A 14047-nucleotide genomic window follows, 5' to 3' on the forward strand; every position below is an offset into this window, starting at 1 on the left:
TAATATAGGCTAGAAACTCAATCCAGACAGGCACTTAGGGCTCATTAAAATCTGAACTAATGAATATGCTGATTACTATGGAAACTGCCATCTCTGGTGACCTGTGAAGTGGAGAAGAAATAAGGGTAAAAGGGTGGATGTGGGGATACGGAATGGGGAACAGGAGTTGGGAGGTAGGGACTTGGGTATGGTAGAGGGGAGGAACTGCCATTTGTTACTGGCTTCTTTGGTGCAAGGCAGTGAGCATTGCATTTCACATACATTTGATCATCACAGCCCCCTGGAGGTTAGGCACTCATTCTCTTCTCCACCCACCTCACTGACTGGCAAAGCATAACCATTAATCAACAAGATGGGCCTATCACCATTCCTAGTGCTTATTATTGGAAGAGTTAACCTTGAACTCCCTGCCATCTAATCCTTAACAAAAGCTCACTTGTGAGAAATGATATTCATAGAGAGATGCTTGAAGAGCAGGCTGCTCATCCATTGCTGGAGACACGTGACTTTTAAAGGCAAGGCCTGTGCTTCGGAAGTTGGATCATAATCTCCAGATGGGAGAGTGTGTGTTGGGGGAGTAGGCTTCAGTGCAGAGCTGGAAAAGGCACATTCGATATTATAATAACTATGGCTTCCTTAACACAAACTACAGACAGGAAAGCTCAACATTTGCAACGCTGGTTTTTCTGCACTTTAGGCCACAAAAACAAACCCACGCAATGGGGTTCGACATTCAGAGGGACCTGTCATTCCTTCTGCGGAATCTGAAAAAGCAATCTTGATTGCAGCAAACAAGCAGACTCTACATGACCATTGCTATAACACTACCAAAGTCCAAAAGATGTCTCTTTTAGGATCAGCATAATGGTTTTCTAAAATTATCATTGCTTTGATTCATTTTAAGTCACAGTATTTAATTTCTTTAAAACATGCAAATGCCAGTAGGGAGAGTGTGAAATAGTTGCATTTATTTAAAATAAGATAGAAGAAGATGGAATAGACATCCTTTGCCTTATTCATCTTGCTATTACAACTAAAAACTCTGGACATTATATACAAAACAAACATAAGACTCAAAAAGGTGGAAAGAAGGCAGACGACCACATAGGGTCTTCAGATGGGAAGAATGACATGAATTTTGTTTTTATTTCATATATCTTAGACTTGAAGTTAAAGAAGCCAGCAACCAAAAATACACTAACAGGCACAGACAAAAAGAGTCCCAATCAAATCCTGTTTTCTCTAGCCAAAGGACTAGGAATGAATTAGCCTAGCAAGACAGAAAACTTTTAGACAATAATCTCTCTATGCCAGTGATAACCAGAGAAAAAACAACTGTAGCCCCTACCAGCAAAGACTGAGTGGGGAGCCTAGATTTCCAATAATGGTAAAAGGATGCCTATACCAAGACAATATCGAGATCCTAAAATGTATAGGATTTGCAACAGAGGTGCAAAATATATAAAGCCAAACCTGATAAAACTGAAAGGAGAAGTAGAAAAGGCTATAATTACAGTCAGAGACTTCAAAACTACTCTCTCAACAATAAACATAAGAATTAGACAGAAAATCAGCAAGATATAAAAGAAGTCAACAACATAATGAGCCACTGGGATCTAAACAGCATTTTTAGAACACCCAACTGTAGCAAAACACGCATTCTTTAAAGTGCCCATGGAACATATATTAAGATAAGCCATATTCTGGGCCATAAACGAAACAAACCTCAACAAATTTAAATGAATTGAAATCATATAGAAATGTGTTCTCTAACCACAAAGGAATCTGTGTTAAGCTATTCTGGCATAGCTATAAAAAAAAAAAAAAATACTGGATGAGTGCAGTGGCTCACACCTGTAATCCCAGCACCTTGGAAGGCCAAGGCAGGAGGATCACTTGCTGTCGGGAGTTTGAGACAAGGCTGGCCAATGCGGCAAAACCCTATCTCTACTAAAAATACAAAAATTAGCCACTAGAGGCTGAGGCAGGAGAATCACTTGAACCCAGGAGGCAGAGGTGGCAGTGAGCCAAGATCACGCCATTGTACTACAGCCTGAGTGACAGAGCGAGACTCTGTCTCAAGAAAGAAAGAAAGAAAGAAAGAAAGAAAGAAAGAAAGAAAGAAAGAAAGAAAGAAAGAAAGAAAGAAGAAAGGAAGGAAGGAAGGAATTAAGGGAGGGAGGAAGGGAAGGAAGAAAGGAAGAAAGAAAGGAAGAAAGAAAGAAAGAAAGAGAAAGAAAGAAAGAAGGAAAGAGAAAGAAAGAAAGAAGGAAAGAAAGAAAGAGAAAGAAAGACCTGAGACTGGGTAATCTATAAACAAAAGAGAAAAGAGGTTTAATTGGCTCATGGTTCTGCTGGCTGTACAGGAAACATAACAGCTTCTGCTTTTTGGGGAGACCTCAGGACACTTCCAATCATGGAGGAAGCAGGAGGAAGAGAGAGATGGGGAGAGGTGTCACACAATTTTGAACAACTAGATCTCACAAGAACTCACAATCTCCAGAATAATACCAAGGGGATGGTACTAAACCACTCATGAGAAATCTGTCCCCATGATCCAATCACCTCCCACAGGTCCGTCTCCAACATAGGAGATTACAATTCAACATGAGATTTGGGCAGGGATGCAGACCCAAACCATATCAGAATCAAAGTAGAAATTATTAATAGACAACAGGAAAACCTACAAACACTTGGAAGATAACAACTCACTTGTAAATAATCCATGGGCCAAAAAGTCTCAAGGAAAACCAAAAAGAACATTGAACTGAAGGATAATAAAAACTAAACATATCGGCCAGGTGCTGTGGCTAATGCCTGTAATCCCAACACTTTGGGAGCCCAAGGCAGGTGGGTCACAAGGTCAGGAGTTCAAGACCAGCCTGGCCAAGATAGTGAAACCCCATCTCTACAAAAAATACAACAAATTAGTCGTGCTTGGTGGTGAGTGCCTGTAATTTCAGCTACTCAGGAGGCTGAGGCAGAGAAGTGCTTGAACCTGGGAGGCGGAGGTTGCAGTGAGCCGAGATGACGCCACTGCATTCCAGCCTGGGTGACAGAGCAAGACTCACCCATCTCAGAAAGAACCAGTTAAAGTAGTACTGAGAAGGAAGCTAAGTTCACACATTATAAAAAGAGAAAAAGTCTGAAATCAATTACCCAAGCTCCCACCTCAAGAACCTAGCAAACGAAGAACTAAACCAAAAGCAAGCAGAAGGAAGGATATAATAAACAGCATAAATTAATGAAATTTCAAACAGAAAATCAATGGGGAAAATCAATAAGACAGTATGCTAGTTCTTTGAAAAGATCAATAAAATTGACAAATCTCTAGCAAGACTGACAAAGAACAAAAGAGAAAACACAAATTACCAGTAAAGCAGGGAATATCACAATAGATCCTCCAAACACCAAACAATAAAAATGGAATGCTACAAATAACTCTATACACATAAATCTGACTACTCAGAAGAAATGGACCAGTTCCTCAAAAAATACAAGATACCAAAATTCACTCAATATGGAATACATAATTTGATTAGTCCTATTAAGAAAAATTATTTTTTAATTTTAAAACTCCCAAGAAAGTGATCTCTTGGCCCTGATGGTTTCACTGGAGAATCCTACCAAACGTTTAAAGAAGAATTATTACTGATTTTACACATCTCTTTCCAAAAAATAGAAGAGAGAACACTTCCCTTCTCTTCTTGTAAAGTTAGTACTTAACCTGATACTAAAACTAAACAAAACAGTACCAAAAAAAGAAATCTGCAGACCAATACCTCTCATGAATGTAGATTTTTAAATCCTTTTTTAAATTAGCAAAAGAATTCCTCAACATATAAAAATAATGAAAAACTATGACCAAATGGGGTTAATTTCAGAAATGCAAGACTAGCTCAATACTTAAAAATCAATCACTAGGCGTGGTGGCTCACGCCTGTAATCCCAGCACTTTGGGAGGCTGAGGTGGGCAGATCACCTGAAGTCGGGAGTTCGAGACCAGCCTGACCAACATGGAGAAACCATGTTGGTCAGTCTCTACTAAAAATACAAAATTAGCTGGGCATGGTGGTACATGCCTGTAACCTCTGCTATTCGGGAGGCTGAGGCAGGAGAATCGCTTGAACCCGGGAGGCAGAGGTTGTGGTGAGCAGAGATTGCACCATTGCACTCCACCCTGGGCAACAAGAGTGAAACTCTGTCCCAAAAAAAAAAAATCAATCACTGTAATCTATTATTTTAATAGGTTATAGAAGAAAAATCATATTAGCATATCAATACAGAAAAACATTGACAACATTCAATACCCATTCATGTCAAAAACTCTCATAAAAACAGGAATAGAGAGGAAAGACCTCAACTAGATAAATAACATCTACAAAAATGTTACAGTGGCAGGCACCTGTAATCCCAGCTAACATCATACTTATCAGTGAAAGATGAAATTCTTTCCTCCTATGATCAAGAACAGAACAAGGATGTCTGCCCTCACCACTCTTATCCAACATAGTGCTGGAAGTTCTAATCAGTGCAATAAGGCAAGAAAAGGAAATAAAAGGTATACTTACTGGAAAGGATGAATAAAACTGTCCCTATTCACAGATGACATGATTGTCTACATAGAAAATTCCAAGGAATCAAGGAGAAAAAAACCTAGAAATAATAAATAAATTAAGCAAGGTCATAGAATACAAGACAAGCCAATTATCTTGGTAAACCAAGTCGATTGTATTTTTATATACTAGCAATGACCATGTAAACACTAAAAATCCAATACCATTTACAATCAGTCAAAAAAAGAGAAATGCTTAAGTATAAATCTAATAAAATATGCACAGGATTTATATGCTAAAAATTATATAGTGTCAATGAAAGAAATCAATGAAGATCTACATAAATGAACATAACATCCAGGTGTTCACAAAATGGAAGACTCAACATAGTAAAGATGTCAATTCTCCCCAAATTGATATACAGCTTGAACACAATTCCTGCAAAAATCCTGGCCAGGCACCGTGGCTCACACCTGTAATCCCAGCACTTTGGGGGGCCAAGGTGAGAGAATCCCTTGAGCCCAGGAGTTCATAACTAGCCTGAGCAACATAGTGAGACCCCCATTTCTACAAAAAAATAAGAAAACAGTTAGCTGGATATGATGGTGCGCGTTGTAGTCCCAGCACTTTGAGAAGCCAAGGTGGAAGGATTGCTTGAGCTCAGGAGTTCAAGACCAGCCTGGCCAACATGGTGAAACCCCGTCTCTACTAAAAATACAAAAATTAGCTGGGCATGGTGGTGGGCACCTGTAGTCCCAGCTACTCAGGAGTCTGAGACATGAGACTCACTTGAACCCAGGAGGTGGAGGCTGCAGTAAGCCAAGATCATGCCACTGCACTCCAGCCTGGGTGACAGAGCAAGACTCCATCTGAAAAAAAAAAAAAAAAGAAAGGAAAAGAAAGAAGGGAGGGAGGGAGGGAGGAAAGGAGGGAGGGAGGAAAGGAGGGAGGGAGGAAGAGAGTGAGAGACAAAAAGAAAATAGGCAAATGAAGGGCTGAGCATGGTGTCTGACACCTGTAATACCAGTACTTTGGGAGGCAGAGGTGAAGGATCACTTGAGCCTAGGCTGGAGTGCAGTGTCACAATCTGGGCTCACTATAACCTCTGCATCCCAGGCTCAAGCTATCCTTCTACCTCAGCCCCCACCAGTAGTTTGTGACTAAAAGCACACACCACCATAACCAGCTAATTTTTAGCAGAGATGGGGTTTTATTATGGTGCATAGGCTGGTCTGGAACTCCTGACCTCAAGAGATCCTCCCCCTTTGGCCTCCCAAAGTGCTGGGATTACAGGCCTAAGCCCTGCATCTGGCAAAAAAAAAAAAAAAAATCTCAAAATTAGCCCAGCACGGTGGTGCATGCTTGTAGTTCCAGCTACTCAGGAGGTTGAGGTGGGAGGATCACCTGAGGCCAGGAGTTTGAGGCTGCAATGAGCCATGATCATGCCATTGCATCCAGCCTCAGTGACAGGGCTAGACTCCATCCCTTAAAATTGAAAAATTAGAGAAAATGGCGTAAACATTTTACTGAAAAGGATATGGCATAGATAGCAAATGAGCACATAAAAAGGGGAACATCATTAGCCATTAGGGAACTACAAATTAAAACCACAATCAGGCTGGGCACAGTGGCTCACACCTGTAATCCCAGCACTTTGGGAGGCTGAGGCAGGTGGATTACGAGGTCAGGATTCAAGACCAACCTGGTCAAGATGATGAAACTCTGTCTCTAGTAAAAATACAAAACTTAGCCGGGCATGGTGGCAGGCAGGCACCTGTAATCCCAGCTACTCGGGAGGCTGAGGCAGGAGAATCGCTTGAACGCGGGAGGGGGGAAAGGTGTGGGGGGGGCGGGGCAGGCGGAGGTTGCGGTGAGCTGAGATCGAGCCACTGCATTCCAGCCTGGGTGACAGAGTAAGACTGTCTCAAACACACACACACACACACACACACACACACACACACACACACTGAGGTATCACTTTACCCTTATCAAAATGGCTAAATAAAAACTTGTCGCTGGGCATTGTGGCTTATGCCTATGATCCAGGCACTTTGGGAGGCCAAGGTGAGTGAATCACCTGAGGTCAGGAGTTCAAGACAAGCCTGGCCAACATGGCAAAACTCCATCTCTACTAAAAATACAAAAATTAGCCAGGCGTGGTGGCGGGCGCCTGTAATCTCAGCTACTCGGGAGACTGAGGCTGGAGAATCACTTGGACCCGGGAGGCGGAGGTTGCAGTCAGCCGAGGTTGCGCCACTGCACTCCAGCCTGGCAATAGAGCAGGACTTTGTCTCAAAAAAAAACAGGGGGGGCGGGCTAACTGAAAGGACTGTGTTTGCAGGAATGTAAGGAAATGTCCTTGTTCCCTGGTGAAGGGACGTGAAAGACCGGAGAAAACCACACTGTTTCCTCAACAGTAGGGACAATACCAAGTCCAGAGTAAGAGCACATTCAGCGGATGGTATAGTATCTGTCATATGGCTGTCTGGCCTGGCTAATGCATACATTGTGTGCAGACTTGGAAATGAAGTGGGCCGTCAGTCATCGAAAGACTCGACAAGCCCAACTGCCACACACATTGCAGGAAGGCCTTATTGGAATCCCGCCAAAAATGCTTGCTGTGGGGTCCAATGGGCGCGTATTTCCAGTCTCCCAACAGCCAATCCTAGTGCTGGGCATGCTTGCAGGGCGGGGCCATGGAGACAATGTGACCAATAGCAGAGAAGAATGTGAATGGGGGGCGGAGAAGCCACGGCTGAGGTGAGCCAAAAGTGGCAGTTAGAGCCGGCTGAGGTGAAAGAGAGTGACCGTTAGGACAAGCTGAGGACTTCTGGCCTGTTCTGTACTTGAACTGCCAGCAAATTTCACCTCCCGCTTGCCATTCAACATCATGGATGATCTGCACAGTGAACACCAGCGCATACTGCGCCGCCACCAACGCGAGAAGAAGGAGCTGCAAGCCCAGATCCAGAGCTTAAAAAACTCGGTCCCCAAGACCGACAAGAAGAAAAGAAAGCAGTTACTCCAAGACGTGGCCCGCATGGAGGCCGAGATGGCGCAGAGGCACCGGCAAGAGTTGGAGAAGTTCGAGGATGAGAGGAGCTTTGAATCTGTCATCGAAGACCTGGCCAAGATGGATCTGGAAAACCAGCCTCCCCGCTCCCACAAAGCCCAGAGAAAGCGTGAGAGAATGGAGGCGCTGGAGAGAGGGCACCAGGGGAGCAACTTCCAGGCTGAGATGGAGCACCTGGCGGGCTTCCGGCGTGAGGAGGAGGAGAAGGTCGCCGCCATCCTGGGGGTCAGGGGTCTGGAGATGAAACAGATCCCAGCAGATGGCCACTGCATGTATCGCGCCATTCAAGACCAGCTGGTGTTCTCCACGTCGGTGGAAATGCTGCGCTCCCGCGCCGCCAGCTACATGCAGCAGCACGTCGACGAGTTCCTGCCCTTCTTCGGCAACTCCGAGACCGAGACCGGCGACTCCTTCGGCTACGACGACTTCATGAGCTACTGCGACAACATCGTGCACACCACAGTGTGGGGAGGCCAGCTGGAGCTTAGGGCCCTGTCGCACGTTCTGAAGACCCCCATCGAGGTGATCCAGGCCGACTCGCCCACCTTGGTCATCGGGGAGGAGTACACCAAGAAGCCGATCATCCTGGTCTACCTGCACTACGCCTGCACCCTCGGGGAGCACTACAACTCCGTGAGGCCAGTCCAGGCCGAGGCCGCCGGGGGCGCAGCGGCGCCCCCGCGTCTCCAGTAAGCCCAATCGCGTCACCGTCGCCGCATCTCCTCAGTAGGCTTAGTTTATTTTCCCCCTTTGCTTTTCACTGGGTTTTTTTCCTTCCTTTTACTCAAAACTACTCCCCCCCCCCACTTTCCTACCCTGCTGCATTCACAAGGTGGGAAATGAAATTCTAGGGAAATTCCCTGGCAATATGAGGGAAATCTCTGCATTGCACCACCAGAGGAGCATAAGTTTGATAAATTTAACCTCTTCTTGCCCTTAAGAGTCTTTACCTCCCTCACCGACTAAGAATTGGTCATGTTGAGTATAACTTAGGATAAAAAATGGAAATGCTGGCCGGGCGCGGTGGCTCACGCCTGTAATCCCAGCAATTTGGGAGGCCGAGGCGGGCGGATCATGAGGTGAGGAGCTTGACACCAGCCTGGCCAACATGGCAAAACCCCGTCTCTACAAAAAAAATACAAAAATTAGCCGGGCGTGGTGGCGGGCGCCTGTAATCCCAGCTGCTCGGGAGGCTGAGGCAGGAGAATCGCTTGACCCGGCAGGCAGAGGTTACAGTGAGCCGAGATCGCGCCACTGCACTCCAGCCTGGAAGACAGAGCCAGACTCTGTCTCACACAAAAAAAAAAAAAGAAAAAAAAAGGATAATAAATAAAAAATTACCCGGGAGTGGTGGCGGGCACCTGTAATCCCAGCTACTTGGGAGGCTGAGGCAGGAGAATTGCCTGAACCCCGGAAGTGGAGATTGCAGTGAGCCAAGATCATGCCACTGCACTCCAATGTGGAAGACAGAGCGAGACTCCGTCTCAAAAAAAAAAAGGAAATGTTAAGTTATTAAGTTTCACGTGTTCTGGGAAAAATAAATCTAGTAGACTACCTCGGGGAGTCTTCAGGTTTTCCTATGAATATCTTGGATTACTTAGACAAAATTGGAGTTTATGTGATTGAAATTCCTTGTGAAGGCCTTCTGCTGAGTTTTGGGGGAAAAGATTGTCATGGTTTGCTTTTTACTTAAGTCGGGCTACTCAGGAGATGTCTCAAGTTATGAACAAGAGATCTGCTATTACTTTTTGTTTTTTCATCAAAACTTGTGTGGTTCCTAATTAACTTTAGTTGCTCAGATGTTTGCTAATTCTAAATACAGCATTTGTTAAACATGTAAGGTAAATCTGTTAAATAGAGAAAGTAAATGTAGGTAAACTGATAGCCTAGATAAGGTTTACTCTAAGATGTGAAAGATCTAAAGTTAATTTCCTTTATCAAAGATAGGAAAAGATATGACTTTATTCAAATAGTTGATATGTTTCATTATCTTTACAACAGGTATAAAGCAAAAAGAGACACATTGATGCATAATTTACTTACTGTAAAGGGTGAAGATCTGAATCTAGTAAGTTTCCTTTATTAGGATATAAAAGGCTATGACTTTATTCAAGTACTTGATTCACTTCGTTATATCAACTGGTATATAAAGTGTGAAATATCTGAATGTAATAACTTTCCTTATTTCTTGAAGATAGAAAAATAGCTTAAAAGATTATTTAAAATATTAAAGTTCTGCTCTATTTTGTTACATCAATAACTGACACGAGACAAAAAAGTGAACAATGTACTTTTGTTATTTAAGATTTGTTAATATCCTTGAATTTTACAAAATAATATAAAAGTGGAATGATTTGCTGTCAACAACTTACGAAACTTTTCATCTTTGCTTTCTGTAATTCAGTGAGATTAATTTTGGAAATTCTTTCTACATTCCAAATGCTCTAAAATAAAATATATGTTTTTAAAAGTTTTTAAGCATGTAATTTATTCAAAAATAAAAATCGTTTAAAAAATACCTGCTTCTCTCTTTTTGTGTAACTAACTTCATATAGAGTTTATGTCCCAGGATCTACTTCAGCAAAGGAATCCTGAAGGGTCAGGGAGCATAGGCCTGTTGGGGGGGCACGGTGGCGGTTGCTAACTAGGGACAGGGGCAAAGGCTGGTGAAAGGGTCTAGAAATGGGAAAGGTGCTCTACTTCAGTGGGCTGTATAGGGTCAGAGCTGCAAAGGGAAAGGGTCCAGGCTAGAGGCTGGGGCGTGGGCTGGTGAAGGGTGGTAGGAGAAGGTGGCCCAGCTGGGGCAGGCTGGAGAAGGAGAGAAAGGGGGCCTGGCTTGGGAAGAGAAGCTGATTGGGAACTGGGCTACAGTCTGGGGAAGGGGTCCTGGCAGTGGTGGAGGTGGGTGGAGAAAAGGGCAGGAAAGGGGACTGGGCCAAGAAAGAGGCACTGGCTGTAGGAATAGGTTGACCAGGGGGCAGCTCATTGGGAGAAGACCCCTGGTAGGAAGGAGTCTGTGGCTATTGAATGAGGTAACTCAGGCAACCTGCCTGGCCAGGAGAATTGAAGGGAATTGAGGAATTGGGCCTGGATAGGGAAGGGAGCCTCGCTGGGGAGGACATACAGACTGAAGAAGGGCTATATGGTGTGGAGGGGTCATGGAAGGAGAAGGAAGCCTGGCTGGGATGGGGGGAGTGGGGACCTGGCAGTAAGTGTCGGAGAACACTGGCTGGGAAAGGTGGCCAGGCTGAGAAGGCTTAGGTGGCCAAAGGGCAAAGCATGGGAGTGGCCTTGGCAGGGCAAGGAGGAAGATCTTGGGGAAGAGGGAACAGGCTATGGAGGCACGGGTAGAGGAAGGGGACAAGGCTGGGCAAGAGAATCTATCTGTAGACTGGGACATGGGGTGGGGAAGAAAGCCTAACTGCGAAGGGGATAATAGGGTGAGTGGGGGTGGGGAGCTGGTTAGGGAAGAACTGGCCGGTCAAGGGAAGGAGGCCCAGTTGAGTTAGGAGCCAAAGGATGAGAAAGGTATCCCTGGCTGTTAATGAGGGGAAAGGCTGGGGAAGAGCACCTGGCCAGGGGAGGGGACATGGGCTGTCCAATGGAGTCCAAGCTGGAGAAGACACTGGACCAGACAAGGAGATCTAGCAGGAAAGCAGGCATAAGCTGGGGAGAAGGACATAGACTGAGGGAGAAGGACATAGATTGGCAGAGAGGGCGAGGCTGAGGAAGGGTCCCAGACGTGGGGATGTGCCCATCTTGTAAAGGGAGCACCGGCTTGAGAGTCTGGCACAAGCCAAGGAAGACAGATGGATGCGGGGCAAGGAGGATAGTGGGGGTAAAAATACCCTGTCAGGGAAAGGTTGCCTGACTAGAGAGGGACTCTGACAGAGGAAGGGGCTGGGGAGGGAAGCACAGACTAAGAAAGGGAACATGGTGGTGGGAGAGGCTTGAATACTGAGAAGGACATAGGCTAGAGATGGGATCATAGGTGGGTTAGTGGGCCTGGCTGGGAGAGTGGGCCTAGCAGGTAGAGAGGGCTTGCTGGGAAAGAGATCATGCCTGGGAATGAGAGCCTCTGCCCTTGACGGGAACCTGGCTGAGAAAGGGCACGTGGTTGAGAAAACGGGCTTAGTTGAGAAGGGGGACACAGGATAGGAATGGGATCTGGCTAGGGGATGGGCAATAGGCTGGACAAGGAGCCTAGGAAGGCGAAGGCTGCAGAAGGAGGCCTGCGTGGGAAAAGGAGCACAGACTGGGGCAGAGAGCATAGTGGGTGAGGAGAGCCTGGCTGCAGGAGGGGCAAGACTAGGATAGGGTTCCTAGTTGGGGAAGTGGACTTGGTTTAGCATGGGGCACATGTGGGTGAAAGGATCCCGGTGGGAAAGGTTGCATAGTAACTGGGCAGGTGAGGGAATGCTGAGAGAAGATGCCTGGCTGTGGAAGGAGGTGCTGGCTGGGAAAGGCCAGTAAAGGGGCAACTCTTTGGAAAAGTGGTCTCATTGAAAAGGGGAAAGGCTGGGAATAGGTGCCTGGCTGTGGGAAGGGGACATAGAGTTGAAAAGAGGCATCCAGGCACAGTGGCTCACGCCTGTAATCCCAGCACTTTGGGAGGACAAGGAGGGCAAATCATGAGGTCAGGAGTTCAAGACCAGCCTGACCAACATATTGAAACCCTGTCTCTACTAAAAATACAAAAACTAGCTGGGCATGGTGGTACTCACCTATAATCCCAGCTACTCAGGAGGCTGAGGCAGGAGAATCGCTTGAACCTGGGAGGCAGAAGTTGCAGTGAGCCAAGATCACACCACTGCACTCCAGCCGGGGAACAGAGTGAGACTCCGTCTCAAAAAAAAAAAAAAAAAAAGAAAGAAAGAAAGAAAGAAAAGAAAAGAGGCCTGGGCTGGGGAAGGGCAGACTGGCTAACGGGCCCGTCAGCAGGGTCTCAGGTTTAGGAATGGGCTCTGCCTGGGGTTGAGGCTGGCCTGGGAAGAGGAAGGAAGGAGGGGCATCCAGTCGGGGTACAGGATGGGGAAGAAGCCCTACCGAGACACAGGCTGGGAACTCAGCAGTAAGTGGTTAGAGGGCAGAGAGGTGCGCACAGACTGGTCAGATGGCAAAGAAAGGGGCTAATCTAAAGAGGGCACAGCTTGAGGAAAGGTTATGGCTGGGGAAAGGGGCCCTGGGTGAGGGGACATAGGCTGGGCAAGGAAAATAAAGTTGGGTCATAGAGGCTGCCTGAAGATATGGATATTAGGTGAAGGGGACCTAGCAGGAGAAGGGGCTCTGGCTGGGGTAGAATTCCTTCATGGTTCAGGACAGACTAGAGACAGGAGTTCAGGCTTGGGAAGGCTGCCTGGTTGCCAAAGAGAGCCTACCTGTCCAGGGGCCACAGGCTGGGGAGGGACAAGCTGGGGCATGGGGCCTGGATAGGGCTGCTGCAGAAGGCAGTACTGGCTGGGAAATGGGGCCTGACTAGGGAGGGCCATATCAGTAGGCATAGGGAAAGCATGCCTAGCAGGGCAAGGGGACCTGACTGGAGATGTGCCCTTGGCTGGGGAAGGGGGTCTAGCTAGGAGGAAAGATATAAATGGATGAAGGGGGCCTGGCTAAGTGAGGGGCCTGGCTGAGAAAGTGGGCATGGCTAGGTTTCAGGGAACAGGCAGCTTCAGGGCTCCTGATGAGAGAAGGGCAGGCAGCATAGGGTGGGGATCAGGTGGGGAAGAGGGACTCCCTGAGAAAGGAGGCCCAACTCTAGAAAGGAGTTAGACTGAGGAGCAAGGTTAAGAAACTACAGCTGGGCAAGGAAGGGCGACTAGGCTGGTGACAAGGACACTCATTGCTGAAGGGAGACTAGTTGGCATAAAGTTGGCATAGGATGAAAAAGGAATTCCTGGCTTTTGAAGAGGGGAGGGTACCTGGCTGGGGGAGGAGGCGCTTCTTAGGCAAAGGGTTCACAGGGTCTGGGGGAATGGCTGGGGATTGGGCACAGTTACAGAGGGTGCACTGGCTGGGAAAGGAGGCATAGACTGGGCAGGGGTCTTAAGTGGGGAAGAGGCATATGTTGCTGAAAAGGGCACCGCCTGGATAATGTAAGCCTTGCTGGGGGTGGGGCTGGTACTGCCCAAGAAATTCTGTGACAGATGGCACCAAAGATGGTAGAGTCCCATTTTACAGGCTTGTCCCTGAATACAAGAGAAATAGCTATTCCTATTTTAGGAACCTTTAAGATCTCACCGGGCCTGTCCCCAGCTGCCCCCACTGGGTCTGCCTTCATCAGGAAGGAGAGCAAAGTGTTAACCCAGGCCAGATCCTAACCATACCCAGAACACAGAGAGGGCCTCCACTGTGGGATCTGGCAAGATACAAGGGATTTGCAGTTTGTTCCATTCTATAACAATGACTACAGTCACTG

General features: G+C 46.6%; 1 protein-coding gene across 1 annotated transcript; it reads left to right on the forward strand.

The window, feature by feature from the left end:
- The first annotated feature begins 7362 nt into the window (after positions 1 to 7362).
- OTUD6A (OTU deubiquitinase 6A) lies at positions 7363 to 8913 on the forward strand. The gene has a single exon (XM_032255760.1). The coding sequence runs from the start codon at positions 7450 to 7452 to the stop codon at positions 8323 to 8325; it is 876 nt and encodes a 291-aa protein (XP_032111651.1). The 5' UTR covers positions 7363 to 7449; the 3' UTR covers positions 8326 to 8913.
- Positions 8914 to 14047: the final 5134 nt, after the last annotated feature.

This window comes from Sapajus apella, unplaced genomic scaffold (genome assembly GCF_009761245.1).
Source record: "Sapajus apella isolate SASKATOON/1434 unplaced genomic scaffold, GSC_monkey_1.0 scaffold91, whole genome shotgun sequence".
Classification (NCBI taxonomy): Eukaryota; Metazoa; Chordata; class Mammalia; order Primates; family Cebidae; genus Sapajus; species Sapajus apella.